The following is a 17,345-nucleotide window of genomic DNA, read 5'->3' on the forward strand; positions in this document are numbered from 1 at the left end:
AGCTTAAGCAATATACCAGGTGTGTTTTTCCAGGAACATGGAGATGCAATTGTGAAAAAGGCCTTGACTAACTGGAATGATGTGAGAGAGTTCAATGGTGAGACGTTCTCTGATTCAATGAGGCGCAACCCTGTTCAACGTTATTTGGCTCCACCAATCTTTCCTGCCCCGTTTGGTCTGGAAGCTCCTCCGGCAAATGTGAGCTCCACTGCTGAAGGTACGTTCTCTAGAACACAATACTGTCTCTCCTTTAAGCACATACAAAGACGTGGCCTGTGAAATTACAATGAAAATTGGAATTTCCACTTGATTGTTGAGCTTTTATATATAAAAGCATTGTGTAACTGATCCTTTTGGGTTCCACTTAATATAAAGACTTTCGTTTGTCCAGCTGTGATTGTTGCAAAATGAGCCTCATTCAATACATATAACGTATGTATGCATGTATGTGTTCCGTCCAAGCAATTGAAAAGCAACTAAAAAATTAGGTGGTAACATGTGCCTTTTTTGAGTGGGGGATTGGGGACGGGGAGGGCGGATACTCATGAACCCTTCACTTAGATGATGCTTAGTGAATGTTGACAAGATAATGCTACCACTAGGTAGATATGACTAGATGTAATGAGCACACAGGCAACATGTTTATATTTGCATTTTTGTCATTTTAGAAAGGACCTTGTCAATTGAAGCGCGTTAAGATTACAAAGATCAGGGGCAAGAAAAATTAGAAAGATGTGCAGGGTAAGGGAAAAAAATAAAGTAAAACTAGTAGCACTTTCTGTGATACCAGAATAGTAAAGGCTCATGATGAATCATTGAAAGAATTTTTTTAAGCTCGTAGACCTTTGCTTACGTCGGCCTATGTTTATGAACCGCGTTAACGTTTAGTTCTTTCTTCAGGACTCAATGGTGCAACGGCTTTGGCATTGCGGGTTCAATTACCAAATTTTCGTCCTGCTGCACATCAGCCCATGTCTGCAGACCGCTCGAATGTTCAGATTCCTCCAGGATATCATGATAGTACTACTGCCGGATTGTCAACACAGCCCCTTGGTATCAACTTACAGAATGCTATACGTCGCCAAATGATCAGTTCTTCGAGCCAAATGGACAATGCAGGATATGATAATGTTCTTCTTGAAGGCGATCATGTGATGGAAGAGATCCAATCATGGTTTGCTGAAAACACACCATGTAAGGACCCGTTCTCTGAGACCCCGTTATCCGATAATGGTTTTGTTAGGGGAACCGGCAGAGGTGTTATTGGCTGGCTCAAGATAAAGGCGGTGCTGCAGTGGGGGTACTTCATCAGGAAGACAGGTGTCAGACTCGTGGAGTTAGACCAACCAACTATCGAAGTCCGGGCTTGTTCATAGTTCTTTCTTCGCTTTAGGGAAGATGATTCTATTCCTGATAGAAATGATGGTAATTCTTTCTTAAATGGTGGTATTATTTCATTGGTGATATTCTTCATCTGTATATAGAACAGCTTTGTCGAAAGCCTTCTTAAGCGACTGCTTTTTTTCATTGAAAAGTGTCTCTCTACCTTAGTTCTTTCGACATCTTTCTTCAGGAAAGTTCTCTGATGTATCACATGTAAGGAATGCAACGTCATACCATTCAAAGAGTGTACTTGAATTCTACGCTTATTATGCATTGGAATTGCGACCAAATCCATGGAGACCCATGTGACAAGTCTTGCCTACTGCTGCCATCCAGTGGTAACGCAGCCTTTTCCCAGAATGCATGCATTGTCAACCCTCATGGTGTGTTTGGTTTAACATTTTCAAAGGGCTTTTAGTCTCTAAAGCCCTTGGAAAAATGCTCAATCGTTTAACATTTATTTTAAAGTAACTTTCAAGTAAAAGACAACGTCAGGAAGGTTGAAAGCCCAATATTAGTAGGGACTTACATTAAACTTTTAGCATTTGGTCAAATGTTGGAACTCATTTTTTTCCTCCAAAACAACTCTTACTCATTCTTCAAATTTCCGATTTTTTAAATATGTTTTTTACCAAACAACATTTATCTCAAAATTACTTCTCAAAGCATAATTTATCAAAAGGCATTTACATTTATCCAAAGTCCTTTAGGCTAAATTACTTTACATTTTTCTAATAAGCTTAAACCACTAAACCAAACGCACCCTAAGTTCTCTCGTACCCATTTTCCTGGCCTTCTCTTCTTGTTTTCTCAATCTTTGAAATGGTTTACTTGAATTTCTCTATAACGAGCTTTGATGCAAAGCAGCTCGGGGTCTGTTTGATTTAATATCAAGTGTGCACTAGAATTTTGTCCTTATGATAGAGGATCGAGTATTTAGATCTTTCATATTTACTGGGTCATTCCACAGTTCCTTTACGTCATGAACTACTTAGAAAATTTAACATTCCTATAAGTTTATACATCATTAAATTCAATGGCTACGTGATACTCTTGGTTAAGAAAACATAAGTCCATTGAAGATATTGTAGACATAATCTCACCATCCTAAACCTACCGTTCATTTGCGGATTCCGAATCTCCGATACAGCTATATAGTCGAATGCTCTTTAAAGCCACCTTGCAACTGTATATTTAGTGGCTGGTCATGTTGATTATATTGATCCCGGAGGGTAGCCCTTCCACACAAACGTATTTTGTGCTTTGAATTGGATGCATCACTTAACGTTGACATAGAGAAGCAAGTCAAATTTAGGTGAGAGACTTTAACATTCAAAAGCAAAGTTCGTTGGTCAATTACACCAAGTGAACCATTCAACCCAAAGTATAAATAATCTAAACCAAGCATTTGTTTCTCTTATATATGAGGGTTATAAACATATACAGATGAAGCACAAGCTTGGCACAATCGAATGGGTCTCAAAGCTTGCAGCAATACTATGAAGGCAATTGCCACCAGATAGAAGCCATGGCTCTAAATAGATAAATAGTTACCTTTTGCTCCAATTTTCTCTTCAACAAATGCCCACCAAGCAGGAAAGGCACGTGGCAAGTATAAATTAACACTTTCCAAGAAGGGCGGACCGAAAAACTTCAGTCACAAAAGCATTGCTTCTCACACCGATGTCTGCAGCTTCGGAGAGTAGAGGTCCACCCACAGGAGCAACACAAGCATAACCACCACAAAATCTTGAACAGGCAGTCATTCCGAATCAGAGATTTCGTCTTCATCCTCGTCCAGTATGTAGACCAGGGCCCGCTTTCTTGCAGCTAAAACACAAGCCACACCTCTACTTGCTGTCGCCATAAAAACATGAACTTGATTTCAGTCCAACTTTCCTTGAATATATGGCCATAACTAACGTGATGTTTAGATACCTTTGTCGGGTAAAAGCAAAAGTACAACACGCATTATGCTAAAACACAGGCGGTAAGCAAACCTTGGTGCCTAAGGAGGCTATGGTATGCATGTAAACTACGAATGCTCTACAGTATCTTGCTATACTAGATACCAGGATAGTATCTATGATCATGAACATGTACAGGTTCTCAGTCAGTAACTAGACTGCGGTGAACCTACCATAAGAAGATTATTCTCTGTACTTGTGTGGCCTCAAAAGATTCACCTTTTCTGCACTTTGACCTCTCAATTGATTTAAATTTAGGGGAAAACCTGATACTTTAGTATAATACTTCTTCAACTGGAAAAAATGATGTTCTTCTTTCGAGCATAAGTTTGCACTTCTTCAAACTGTGGGAACAAACATGAAGCGGTCCATTAAAGAGACATGATGAACTTATGCCAGTCATATTTCAAACTTAAGAGTAGGCTGTTAAGTGAAATGTAGTAAGGAGCATGGACAGGATTTATTCAGTCCACTACCTAGTCAACGAGATGGAATTGTTGCTAACACTTGCAAGTTTATCAAGCATTGATACACAAAGGAAATAGTATGGGCAACAATAAGTTTCCAAACATCCAAAAATGCAGATGGACATGGTAAGAAGCTCAAGGAAAAAAAAAAAATCAGGACTATAAAATTGATGGCATGACAATGATTTAATCCTTAGCTCAGTTGTATGATGGTGTCAAAAATTCTTACCACTAACTGACAAGGGAGGAACAACATTATGGGGAATGCTGCGAATCTTCTCATTCTCCATATCTAGGTGTAATATAGAGTCCTACATGCATAGTTTCACTAGGTTAGTGCTTCAGGAGTGAGAATAAGATAACCAAGCAAAAAATGTTCTCACAAAATAGAAGCAAAAATGGCACTTCTTATCTATTAGGGACATTCTGACCAAAAAAATAGAAAATCAATTAGGAACACCACATGCCTATTTCTTAACATACATACAAGTTGAAGACTTTAACTACCAAGATAAGTTGGAACTTTTGCAGTTATGGTAAGGCAGAAAGTAAAACATCCTTCAGAATTCCCAAGTGTGAAATAGCATGTCAGCAATAGTGTTCTCATAAAATAGAAGCAAAAGTGGCACTACTAATGCATTAGGGTCATCAAATGCACATTTCTTGACATACATACAAGGCTCCAACTGTCGAGATATGCTGGAGCTTTTGAAGTTATGGTAAGTGAGAAAGTGAAACATCGTTTAAAATTGGACGCATATAATGGCATGCATATGCACATAGGAGGAAAAACTAAGCTGCTGCCGCTTGTGCTGATGAGGAGAGCAAATACATAGTAAATAGGAAGAACAAAAGAACAAAAGTCTATAAAACCAGACTAGTGGTTCAACCAGTCAAACTTGAGAACCGTACTTTGCCAATTCAACCAGTTGAACCGATTGCATGTGGCGTTATTTGATAGAATAGGCATGTTCAAAACAAAAGGAGCCCCAAGTCACTCGGTAGAGCCGCTTGCCCACAAAAGACTGGATTCCGGTTCTCAAAAGCATTGTTTTAATTTCTTATAGACTAATAAGCCAATATAGTCAATAAATAAAATATCCGCCACAAAAAGGAGCAAGAAGACACGCGGAGCAAATGGTTGGCATGCATGTTAGTTACGAGAGGTCGAAGTTCCAAACCCCAACCCATTTTCTCCAGAGAGATATCTACAACTCATCTAAAGGAATTACTTTCAAGAAAGATATCCATGTTCTTTCTAATGATATGGAGAATACAATATATACGTGTCATGGTTCATTTTGTACTTAAAGGAAATTGCTAGATCTCTTATAATGATTTTAAAGAATTGATTTCGAAGGACAAATTGTGAAAATAGTAGCCACTGTGACACAAGATGAAGAGTTGAAGAGTTGAAGACGCTTTTAGAGTTGATTCCCCGTGTGGTGTGCCACGGTAGTATATCGAATAGCAGTCGCCAAATGTACTTCATATTCTACAAAGCACGCCAAGGTGATGGATAGGAAGATATCGAACAAATCGGAGATATTGGTCGAGATTGTCAAACTTACAAGCACGATAACCCAAACCGAGGGAGTTCAACATACGAGAGTTGCATATATGTGTTTAACCAAATTAAAATCAAGACTTCCATTGCTACTCCCTCTCAAGAAAATTGTCCAAAAAGCCCTAAACTTATTGCAATTTTGTCAATTTAATGAAAAACTTTTCAATTTTACCAATTGAATTTTAATCATTTTCATTTTTTTACCAATTGAGTTCATCCAATCAATTTTGACAGGAATTTGCTAATGTGCACGGTTGGCACTGACATGGCACTTTTTAAATAATATTTTGAATTTTTTATGATTTTTTTCTTTTCTTTTCATTTTTTACTTTTTTTGCTTTTATTTTTGGGTTTTGGAGTTAGTTTGGCAAGGGTGGCCAGCTGACCTAGGTTGAGGGCACACGCGCCCTCGCTTTGGCCGGCGAGGGCATCGTGGTCCTCGCCGGCCTAACTCCAAACCCCCCAAAAAAAAAAAAAAGTAAAAAAGAAAAGAAAAAAAAAGAAAAATCATAACAAATTCAATATTATTAAAATATTATTTAAAAAGTGACGTTAGTGCCAACCGTCCACATCAGCAAATTTTAGTCAAAATTTTCCGGATAGACTCAATTGGCAAAATGTGAAAATATTTATGACTCAATTGACAAAATGTAATAGGTTTATGACTTTTTAAACAATTTTCCCCTCCCCTCTCTCATAGGCACACTATGCTTGTGGAACTATTCTAAGTTTGAGATGAAACACATTATAAGATTAGAGTATATACGGCTGTCAATACCATGGGGTATTACAATGGGCATAGACCACGGAATTTGCCATAGTGACTCACCCTCGCCAGCCATGGCCTATGGCTAGGTGGCTAGCAACCATCCATTGGCAAAAAGAAGAAGGAAAAAAATAGAAAGAAAAGAAAAAAGTCAGGAAAATTAATAAAAAATTGTAAACATTATCCACATTGGCAATTTTTGCTCAAAATTTGACTAAATGGATTACATTGGCATATCCTCAAAAGGTCTAGAACTCAATTAGCCAAATTTAAAAGTTTATGACTGAATTGATGCAACCGCAATAGGCTTAAGACTTTCTTGGTAATTTCCCCTAACATTGTGTGCCGAGCATCCAATACTCATTTGGCTTGAAAGGATGTCAAGTGTTTCCTCATTTTGAATAGCTAAAACTCACTTTCACTTAGGTGATGCCAAGTGGATATTGACAAGATAATTTTACCACTAAGTAGATATGAAAAGACGTAATAAGCAGGCGGCAACATGTTTCTGTATGCATTTTTATCAATAGGTGACTGGAAGATCACATTAGAAAAGAAGATTGGTTTGGTTAAACTAATATGAGGGCATATTAGGTACTTATCTGTATTTGACCCGTCATCATTAATAAGGTTATTCGCTTGTGTATAGATCAGCTTTGTTGCCTTCTTAAGTGACTAATTTTCTTATCAGTCTCATGTATTAAGTCTTGCCAGTTTGCTGCCATCCACAGGCAATAAAGCTATTTTTCGGAACACTCACTGTTAAGACATGATGCTTAGTTGTTAAGACATGATGCTAAGTTACCTTGATATTCTCCAATCATTTGGGCAGTTAGTTTGATAATGATGTTGAGTTACAAATAATCATTTGTTCTATTATTACTGAGAATAGTGGCAGAAGTAGATTTTATGAGGCTCTACAATGGCTATTAATAGAAGGTTTAGCCAATGGTATCTGGTGCAATAGACACAAGTCGTCTTCTTAGACATTTCCTATTAATAGCAAAGCTTCTTCCTTAGCCGTACTTCTTTTCCTAGCCTTCTATTCTTGGTCCTCGAAAATTTTAACGCCAATTTCTCCAAAACGAGCTTGTGTTTAACGGGTCATGGAATTTAAAGTTTACATGCGATTTGCACTGGCAGCGAACCTGTTAACAATCATTTATTTTGTTGATAATGTTATTGTCCCATCTAATAATTAATGTTAAATGTCACTATTTCTGCACTTGCATTCGGAAGAATACATTGAAGACGTAAAAGATTTGGAAGGGCTATAAATAAAGGAGGATTTAATTTCAGAGTAAATTCAGCTTAAGTTCCAAAAGAGCTATCATCACGGCAAATAATAAACATAAGAAAAGAAGTATCACAAATGCACATGTTACATTCATGCATACTTTCTCCTGGAGACTGGCAATAATTCCCAGAGAAAGAATACTACAATTAAAGAATTATTGATTCCTGAATGTACATCATTGAATTAAAAGACTCCATGATGCTCTTTATTGAGGATACAAAGTCCATTCACGATATTGTAGACAGAATCTCATGATCTTAAACCTGCCATCTACTTGAGGGCTCCAAATATCTGAGATCGGAATATAGCGTATGTTCTTTAGTTGAGTACACTGCCTGAACCATTCAATCCAAAGTGAGTCAATGACAATGACACGTGGAGAAGCGAGTCATTTTCGGGTGAGAGATTTCAACATACAAAAGCAGAGCTCGTTAGTCAAGTACACTACCTGAACCATTCAACCTAAAGCGTAGATAATCCAAACCAAACATTTGGTTCTCATACACATGCAAATAGTAAGCATATACAGATGAAGCAAAAGCTTGGCACTATCGAAGCGTCTCGAGCTTACAACAATACCATGACGACAGTTACCACTAGATAGAAGCCATGATTCAGCATCTTTCGGTCAATTCTATCCAACTCAATAGATAATCGCTACCTTTCACTCCACTTTTTCTATCGACAAATACCGCCTAGCAGAAAAGGCACATGGCAGGTATAGATTAAGACTTCTCCAGAAAGGGTGAAGTCGAAGAGCTTCAGTCAGAAAGCCCACATGCATTGCTTCTTACACTGATGTCTGCAGCTTCAAGTATTAGAGGTCCACCCACAGCAGCGACATGAGCATAACCACCACAAACTCTTGAACAGATAGTCATTCTGAATCAGAGATTTCTTCTTCATACTCGTCCAGTATGTAGATCAGGGCCCACTTTCTTGCAGCTAAAACACAAGCCACTTCTCTACTTGCCATTGCCCAAAAAAAAAAAAAAATCAACTTGATTTCAGTCCGGTGTTCCTTGAATGTATGGCCATAACCAACATGATGTTTAGATACCTTTGTTGGGTAAAAGTATAAGTACAACACATGCATTATGATAAGACACAGGCAGGAAGCAAACCTTGTGTGCCTAAAGAGACTACAACATGCATGTAACTACGAATGCTCTACAGTATCTTGCTACACTAGATACCACGGTAGCATCTATGGTCATGAACTTGTAAATAGTGCTTCTCAGTCAGCAACTCAGACCGCTATGCAGCTACCATAAGAGAATGATAATTCTTTTGGTATTTGTTTAGCGACTATAAAATCATTTTGCGCTTTGTCCTCTCAATTGATTTAAAATTTAGGGGAAAACCCGATACCACAATTTTTTTTTTTTTTTTTACTTCTTTTGACTAAAAAATATTCTTCTTTGGAGCATACTTTCGCACTTCTTCAATCTATAGGAACAAACATGAAGTGGTCCATTAAAGAGGCACAATGTCCCTATGCCAGTCACATTTGAACTTAATAGAAGGTTCTAAGTGAAAATGTAGCAAGGAGCATGAACAGGATTAATTCAATTCCATCACCCAGCCAACGAGATAAATTTGTTACTGACACTGGCAAGTTTATCAAACACTGATCCCTAAGGAAAGAGCATGGGCAACAATAAGTTTCCAGACATCCAAAACTGCAAATGGACAAGGCAAGAAGCTCAAAGAAAAAACCTTCAGAACTATACAATTGGCATAGCAATGAATTGATCCTTAGCTCGATGGCATGACAGTGTAAAAATGTTCTTACCACCAACTGACAAGAGAGGAACTACAGTATGGGGAATGCTGCGAAGCTTCTCATTCTCCATCTCCAGGCGTAAGATATGGTCCTAGATGTGCAGTTTCACTGGATTAGTGTTTCAAAAGTGAGAACAATACAACCAAGCAAAAATATCCTAACAAAATAGAAGTAAAAAGGGCACTGCTAACCCATTAGGGCCATCAAAGGCACATTTCTTAACCTACATACAAGGCTCCAGCTGTCAAGGTATGTTGGAACTTTTTGCAGTTATGGCAAGGCAGAAAATAAAACACCCTTTGAAATTGCAAGGACGTAATGACATTTGTATGCATTATGCACATAGGAGGAAAAACTAAGCTGCTGCTAATCGTGCTGATGAGAAGAGCAGATAAATAATAAATAGGAACGATAAAAAAACAAACATTTTAAAACCAGACAAGTGGTTCAATCAGTCAAACTGGTAGAACCGTGCTCTTCCAGTTCGACCGACTGAACCGATTGCATGTGATGTCATCTGATAGAATGCTCTGCGTATATTAGATTACACACTTTCAGAACAAAAGAAGCCCAGTGAGTCGGCACACACCATAGCATCTTAATAGATTACACACGCTTGATGTCATCTTATAGCATCCTGTTCAATTTTAGATTAGGCCAATATGGTCAATAAATAAATTATCCACCACGAATTGTAGCAAGAAAACACCGGAGCAAATGATTGGCATGCTTGTTAGTTACAAGAGGTTGGAGTGCCAAACCCCAACCCAATTCCAGCACTACTCCTTTTAGTTTTTTTACGGCCCAGATCTGGTCCAGACTAGTTGACAGGTTTGCTGGGTATCAGTTGATAGGTACACCTGGTTATCGGTTGAAGAGGATCAATACCACCGGTTCTTGATCAATACTATTTCTGTTGGGAAACCAGACCGGACAGGTCTAGTTCCCCGTCCAACCAGAGCCACTTCTTAAAACTCCGACATGAACAGGAGTCAACAGAAAAGCACAATATGCTACTTTTTTCCTTTTGCCATCAATGTCTTAAATAGTGAATTGTCATGATCAGAATAGAACTCTAGATATCACAAGTAAGAAAACAATATGCAAGCTCCGGATCCAAGCTCCGGATCCAAGAGTTACCTTCAATTGGTACAAATCCCGGTTATTTGCATATGTGGTTCTGCAATATGCACAAATGGAAGGTCACTAGCCTGCAGGATCATCATCCCGGCATCTACCAAGTTTTCATGAGTATCATTCATCTTATTTAGCAACATGATAATTTGATGTTCCTGCTTCCAACAGAATATATTAGCCACATTTGCAAATTTTGGCTACAAAATATGATATACAAAGCTTTTACCTCAAATAGAGCCTAATCCACACAACAGTGACCAAGAGAGATGCACAACAAGATCCTTCCAAAGATCTTCCCTTCTTCACATTGCTTGAAACATTCTTAAGTCCACTCACTACCGCTATATGATTTGTTACATCTAAAAAAGACTCCTCAGGTATTTGGAAGGAAATATAATCTGAAGCAAATTCAAAATCATCCTGCAATAACATACAGAGTAATGATTAGCATGAAAAAGCAGTTGGACTCTGCACATGTGGATCTCTGGATAATTTTTGTAGTTTCAAATTAAAGGTATATACCCTATACAAGGACCATGAATTGCGAACATATCTGGTGGATGCTGAAACTGACGTAAGAGGGAATTGTAGCAATAAATTCTCACAAAGTATCTATTTCAAAATAGAAGAGAAAGGCATCTGGGCAGCTTCCTTGAAAATGTGATTATCAAATTAGTTTCTAATCAGGAAACATGGAATACAGTATTTCCACACACAAGGATCATAACCTAAACACAGAGCCCAATCCCATAAGATCACCCAACTAAAGCTTCCATATACACTGTCAAGTAATCAAACCTGAGATCAAATATGAAAAACTAGATTATTAGATAGAGGGTAAGTGAAAAGCCATTGTTGAGGACAACCTCCAGAAGACAACCCCTAACCCCCAAAGGTTTCCTTTTCTTTCTCTCCTTCTCTCATTATAGTCTAAAGGTTCCGGCCACTCAGACAAGGAAATGAAAAATATAGGACAACTTTATGCTAATAAGCATTTGGATAGAAATATCCACAGACAAACCCATTAACAGAAGTCCTGAATTAGCCAAACGAAAAATGAATATTTGAGCTCAAATAATTGATGAGTCAAGTAAAACCAAAAGCACAAACTTTTAATTAAAGGATTGCAATGTTTACATAAACAAATTTCGAGCCCAGGTAATATACTCAAACTCTTGTTGATCCACAATTTCACATTTGGTGCATATATCAGCAACGAGGACCAGACTCAAAAGGGAGAAAAGCAATCACTTCAAACAACAAATAACGGCAATGATTTATCCCGTAGTTCATATTTTTCCCACTGAGGTAGCATGTGTGAGAACAATAATAAATGGAAAAAGTAGATATAGGATTAATGTGAAGAATTTACAATGAAAGAGCAATAAACAATACATTCAAGCAAGAACTCCTATTCACGAACAAGATTCCATTACATTTTAGCTTTTTAATTCTTTTGCAAATACCTGCGTTCCATCTATTGAAATTCTTTCACAAGTGTCCTTCGCAAATATTCTGTGTCCCCCAAATCCTCCAAACTGCAGTAATTCTCCGACTCCCTGCATTGTTTGTCTGAGATAAAAATGAGGGCAAGACATCTCACTGATCTGACAAGATATATCAAGGCAGAAAAGCGCAAGGAAATGCATTTGATATTTCGGAATATGAGACCTTCCAATCCAATGAGAAACGATGATCAACCGGTCAATTTCGACCCTTGTTACCATGTGGTTACTTAAAGTAGTGGTGGACCAACAATAACCACAGTTGCAGCCCAGCAAACCACCCTAGCTTAAGTCAACCTCATCTAGTGGAAGTGCACTCAAGTATTTCCTGTTCCAGTTATGGAACAGAATTGGGAGAACCTGTAGGTATTATTGCGGGAATGATCCTAGCTTTCATGCTTTGGTGGGTGCCCGTTAATTAAAAAATGAATATAGGTGAAGATGATAGCAAGATGACCTGAAATGAAGAACTAGCCCCCAAACCAGGAGTCATTTACAATTTCATATTCACAACTTTGCCAACTAATTTGGTCACATTGCCTCAAAGCATGAGTCAGCCGCTAAAGCACATGAAAATAATACTAGGCCTGACAGCATATCATTCTGATATTTAAAGCATGACCAAAAGTAGAGAAAATCACTCACGGATCAATGGTAGTTTCTTCATCAGCCTCAGAAAGATCCAGGAGATGCATAGCGGCATCTTGATCATATAGAAACTTCAAGAACACTACAAAAAGTTCACCATCAAACTCAAAAGAGTATATAGGAATTCACCATGAGGAAGGACCCTGCTTGACAAAAGTTAGACAAACCTATTGTATGTTAAAAGTTGATCACTTGGCTCTTGACATCGATTGTTTTATACATTTCAAAAGCCAGCTGAAGAAATTTGCAAACTGAAAGAGAGACGAAAGCAAAAGCTTCAGCAACATGCACATTATTAACCAATGCAATATGCTTTCGATCCCTAAGGCAAATACTACAAGCATGCCACAGGCTCAAGAACTCCATAGGATCCTACCAATATTTTGACCTTGCTCTAGTGGTCACACTATGATTTTTTCATTTTGAAACAAGTAAAATTGCATTTCTTCAGGGTAGCATGCGAGAATTGAGAAGGTACAAACCCCAAGTTGTGTGAGGCATGGGAAGCAAAGATACAGAAAAGTTGTCAATTTCTCTTTTTTTGCTGCTTCAAAAACATGACGATATCAACAAAACAACAATGTGCTATTGTCAGTATTCCGTAACAACCTTAACAGTTACTAAATGGACCTTTGTTGAACAGGTTCAAGTCACGTGTAAAGCCCATCGTCTAACGATGACTCCTTTACAATATTGATAACAAGCTCATTTTTCAAATAATTAAAGGCTATTTAACTTACATCAATATGTCATTCTAAGCAACCCATATCATATCTTATCCACAAATAGTTCAACTTCATGTTTAAAATTTAGTAATTTAGTGTCACTAAAGACATGATACCATACATGATGAGAGACAGGCAAGATATTACAATAGTTTTTTTTTTTGTGACTGTGGATCCACTTTCCCTTGTCAGCTTACGCCGATTCGGTATTTGCGACTATACCTCCGGGGAGACTAGCACAGCAACCCACTGCTATGAACCCCCACTCCAATCACGGAGCCGATCAGGGAGTTCGAACTCAGAACCTCCAAAGAGGAAAGGCAAGCCCTCAACCATCTCAGCCATGCGTGGATGGGTAAGATATTACAATAGTTGCAAATAGAAGATATCAAGAAAGGTAGAGAAATCACAAGAAAGATTGTAACAGGCGCGTACCGGCTTCACAACAGATGAGAGCACCCTCACTCAACCTGTACAAGCAACATTCCAGCCTTTTCCACTTGCATTATCCGCCGAGTGTCTCATCCGAACCAATACCTAGATAACAAGAACGCCATCTTGAAAGACCCCTGAGCTCACCCATTCTAAAGCCAATGATTTCTACAGCAGGCTGCTAAGTAAATAACAATACTTCAATTAATTAACCCTGTACGTCAAATATCATCTCTTAAGAAAACTGACACACTGATGAGGGATAAAAATAGCATTGACCACATACATTACTTGCTGGAACCATTGAAGTTAAAAGTTCACAAAAGAAAATGTTTTACACAGTAAATGGTCATTACGAGCCATGTTCATCTTCTGCAAACTATGTTTGAACTAAACAACATACTCTAGAGTCTCCACCAAATAAAAGATATACTGGAAAATTCAATAAAGAAATGGAGCCTAGTCTGCTATCCAATTCATGCAAGCAGATTAGAAGTTTGGAATGTTCATGTGAAATTATCAAGTCCTGCCCCAAAGTTGCTTTAAGAGAGAGAGAGAGAGAGAGAGAGAGAGAGAGGCCATTTATGTGATGGTTGTGGGCTATAAGCACAATATTGACAGGAAATGCTACTGTTTTCAAGGAGACAAAAGCCCTAGCCCTTTTGATGTTAGCTTGGGGAAGGGTAACTTCTTTACAACAATCAAATATCAAACCGCATTTCTATTCAACACCTTGGGGAAGGATAACTTCTTTACAACATTTAAATATCAAACCACATCTCTAGAGTCCTATTACCTATTTAACTCCCCAACTATCAAATGTTTACACTTCAATGTAAGGTGAAGTCCCGGCTTACAAGAGGGGCGGAGTTCTATAACATTTAAATAGTAAACCACATCTTTATTTCTTAGCTTAACCTTTTTATCGCTTGGCAATTTTTCCACAAAATTCTACACCATCGTGAATGCACATTTTGATTAGACAAAAGGAGAAAGGAGCCCAAAAGCATTGATCGGCAGTACTATGGAGTTAAAGAGAGTTCATAAGCCTTGGTAAGAAAGAAATAGGCAGGCTTTTAAAAATGAGGAAAGTTCTGTAGGTGCTGTAAAAGATATTTGGCTTTCTACCTTATTTTTTTCACATTGTGGTGGCAGTGCTTTGGACACCAAGTCTTTTTTTTTTTTTTTTTTTTTAAGGTAAATATGAGCTTTTAGGTGGAAATTTGTAAATAGGAGGCATCCCCTTGGTGCTCTTGGTGCTCTTTAATAGACTTATCCAAAAAAAGGAAACAGGAGTCTATAACCTTAAAGAATGTAACTGGAAACGTCATTTCTCACTATACTAGTAATCACGAAGAATATGTAGCATGTACATGAGAGTCACTGTACCCACGAGAAGCACAGAATCTGATCTAATTAACAACAGCCCTATAACGTGCGTGTACATGTGTGCACACCTGTGCAAGCACATGATCGCATGCATGTGCACACCCAAGCACATGTTCACAACACACAAAAATGCCCACATAAATGGAGAGAGATCTGGCAAGGGAATAAACTGGCAATATATTTTCTATAGATAATAAAGGATTTTGTTGAAAGAAAAAGTTCCAGTACATCAGTATATATGAGAACAAAACAAAAGAAAAACAAACAAAAGTGAAGCATTAGAAGAGTATACAGAAACAGCACATGATGCTCAAAGCTGGTCAAAAGGTACAACGCAGAAGCAACCGAAGATTCCAGACCCTACATTTTGTTGCTTTCTTTCCTAAGGCACCCCATGAGACAAAGGTGCAGTGCTTCAGAACTTCTTAGAAATTGATCCTCCTAATTAGGTATTCCAACAATCAAAAAAGTGGATGGCATGTTTTGCAAGAACCAAACCACCTTAGACAAGCTGAAGATTTGATGTAAAAGCTTGCAAGCGAAGTCAGAAAGAAGAAAGAGATGATCGACATTTTCCCACAAATGCTTTCACACACAACACCATTCTCTGAAAAATCAAATTCTGTTTACTGAGATTCTCAATCATAAGAACCTTATTCCAATTTGGTGTGCATTTACTACAAAACATACACTCCCAAGTAATGGAGTTTGATTCTCACATATTAGAGTCGTATGTGTAAGCATTTGGGTGAAATGTCAAGGAACAAGGAAGCTTTGGTAGCAGATTGTTATCATTTAAACAACGAAATGATCATTTGGGACATTGAGTTCGTGAGCCAAGCCCAAGATTAGGACTTTGAAGCTTTTGCCTGCCTTCTTTTATGTGTTGCATAATTCAAAGATTTCTGTTGCTTAACGGAAGAGATGGAATCTTTTACGTAAAGTTACTACAAGCTGCTCGATAGGGAGATTCGTGGCAAAACAGATTTTCCTCAGAAATCGATTTGGAAAGTGAGAATTCCAATTAGAGTTTCTCTTTTTGCTTGGGAAGCAACCTGAGAACAAATCCTTACTTTAGAAATGAGGCAAAATACTGGTTAACAGGTGTTTCCTCAGCAAAAAGAGGCAGAGTCTGCACAGCATCTCCTCCTTCATTGTTCTTCGACAAGAATTTGGACAGTTTCCTATGCTTGCGCTATGTTATCTTGGGTTATCAGAGTTTTATTGGGCAAGAACTTTGGGCATGGCAGGGCATTCCTTTACAGCACAACAAGTGGGATTAACTCAATTCCCCTGTTTCTTTCAATACAAAAATTGACTTGCAATTGTGAGGAGATATATGCTAAGATCTAAGGCAATAAACTCTTTCCTTTTAAATTGAGAACATATCTCTACACCTGCTAATTATAATGTGAACGTATAAACATTATATATCCATATCTCCATGTACAGTACACTCAAAGCTCAAACTTAGATCAAGTTCAAGTTCAAAGCAATGATTAATGACCTAAAATTTCCATTATACGCTTATAGGAGATATTGCCAACTTGTTGAATCAGACTCAAATCAGATTTTAATTCAGATCATTGCATATGATATGTTCGTATGAAGAATCAACATCAGGATGTTCTGAAAATTATGGCGTGTCTCAATATGTGCATAGCATAACTTCCTGTAACAAATTCCTATCTCTATCTGATCACCTCCAAGACTGTTCATTGAGATGCGTGAAATTTAATTATTTGGGAAAAAGGCCAAATGCAAAGACAATAATGCGCACCTGTAGATGATTGAGGACAACCAGCAGAAGTTCTTTTCCAGCATCACAAACAACTTTTGATACACGCTTCATACCCTATCACTGAACCAACTAGCAAACTATGATTATAAAAACCAACCAAAAAAGCCAAAGTCCTATAGCAGTACCAAAGCTTAAAAAATTAGCCATACCACTTCACCCAGAGAATTAACACGAAACAGATAGACTGAAAAATTCCTCCTGAGGGAAAGAGTCAAGACCTAGATAAGCAAACGAAAACAGTTCAATGAAGAAAAATGAAACGCCATCTACCGCTCTGTATTAATAGTACTACTTGCCATGGTCACTAACAAGCTTTGCAGCAAATCAAACTTCCTCATGAAATATGTTTATGGCGTCAGCCCACTGCTTATGCATTAGTGATAATGATGGCTGGATGAATGAAGTAAATCTTCAATGTTCAAAGCCTGTTGAGCAACTTGAAGTCCATTTTTTCTGCAGACGGAAAGAGATTGAT

General features: G+C 37.9%; 1 protein-coding gene across 1 annotated transcript; it reads right to left on the reverse strand.

The window, feature by feature from the left end:
* Nucleotides 1–2,749: 2,749 nt before the first annotated feature.
* Nucleotides 2,750–13,743, reverse strand: LOC104438668 (anaphase-promoting complex subunit 4-like). Its single transcript, XM_039310097.1, has 7 exons — nt 13,684–13,743; nt 12,521–12,605; nt 11,837–11,942; nt 10,597–10,790; nt 10,374–10,413; nt 4,047–4,128; nt 2,750–3,240 (listed from the first exon to the last, which is right to left on the reverse strand). The coding sequence occupies exons 2-7, from the start codon at nt 12,568–12,570 to the stop codon at nt 3,146–3,148; spliced, it is 567 nt and encodes a 188-aa protein (XP_039166031.1). The 5' UTR covers nt 12,571–12,605; nt 13,684–13,743; the 3' UTR covers nt 2,750–3,145.
* Nucleotides 13,744–17,345: the final 3,602 nt, after the last annotated feature.

Source organism: Eucalyptus grandis, chromosome 3, assembly GCF_016545825.1.
Source record: "Eucalyptus grandis isolate ANBG69807.140 chromosome 3, ASM1654582v1, whole genome shotgun sequence".
In the NCBI taxonomy this organism is placed as follows: Eukaryota; Viridiplantae; Streptophyta; class Magnoliopsida; order Myrtales; family Myrtaceae; genus Eucalyptus; species Eucalyptus grandis.

What these genes read in the sequence shown, in the direction of transcription:
- LOC104438668 (XM_039310097.1), bottom strand. Translation starts at nt 12,570, where the DNA reads ATGCATCTCCTGGATCTTTCTGAGGCTGATGAAGAAACTACCATTGAT. An exon ending in TGGATTAGGCTCTATTTGAG is followed by an intron (nt 10,414 to 10,596) that starts GTAAAAGCTTTG and finishes TGCATATTGCAG; the next exon opens with AACCACATATGCAAATAACC. An exon ending in GGGATTTGTACCAATTGAAG is followed by an intron (nt 4,129 to 10,373) that starts GTAACTCTTGGA and finishes CTATGCATGTAG; the next exon opens with GACTCTATATTACACCTAGA.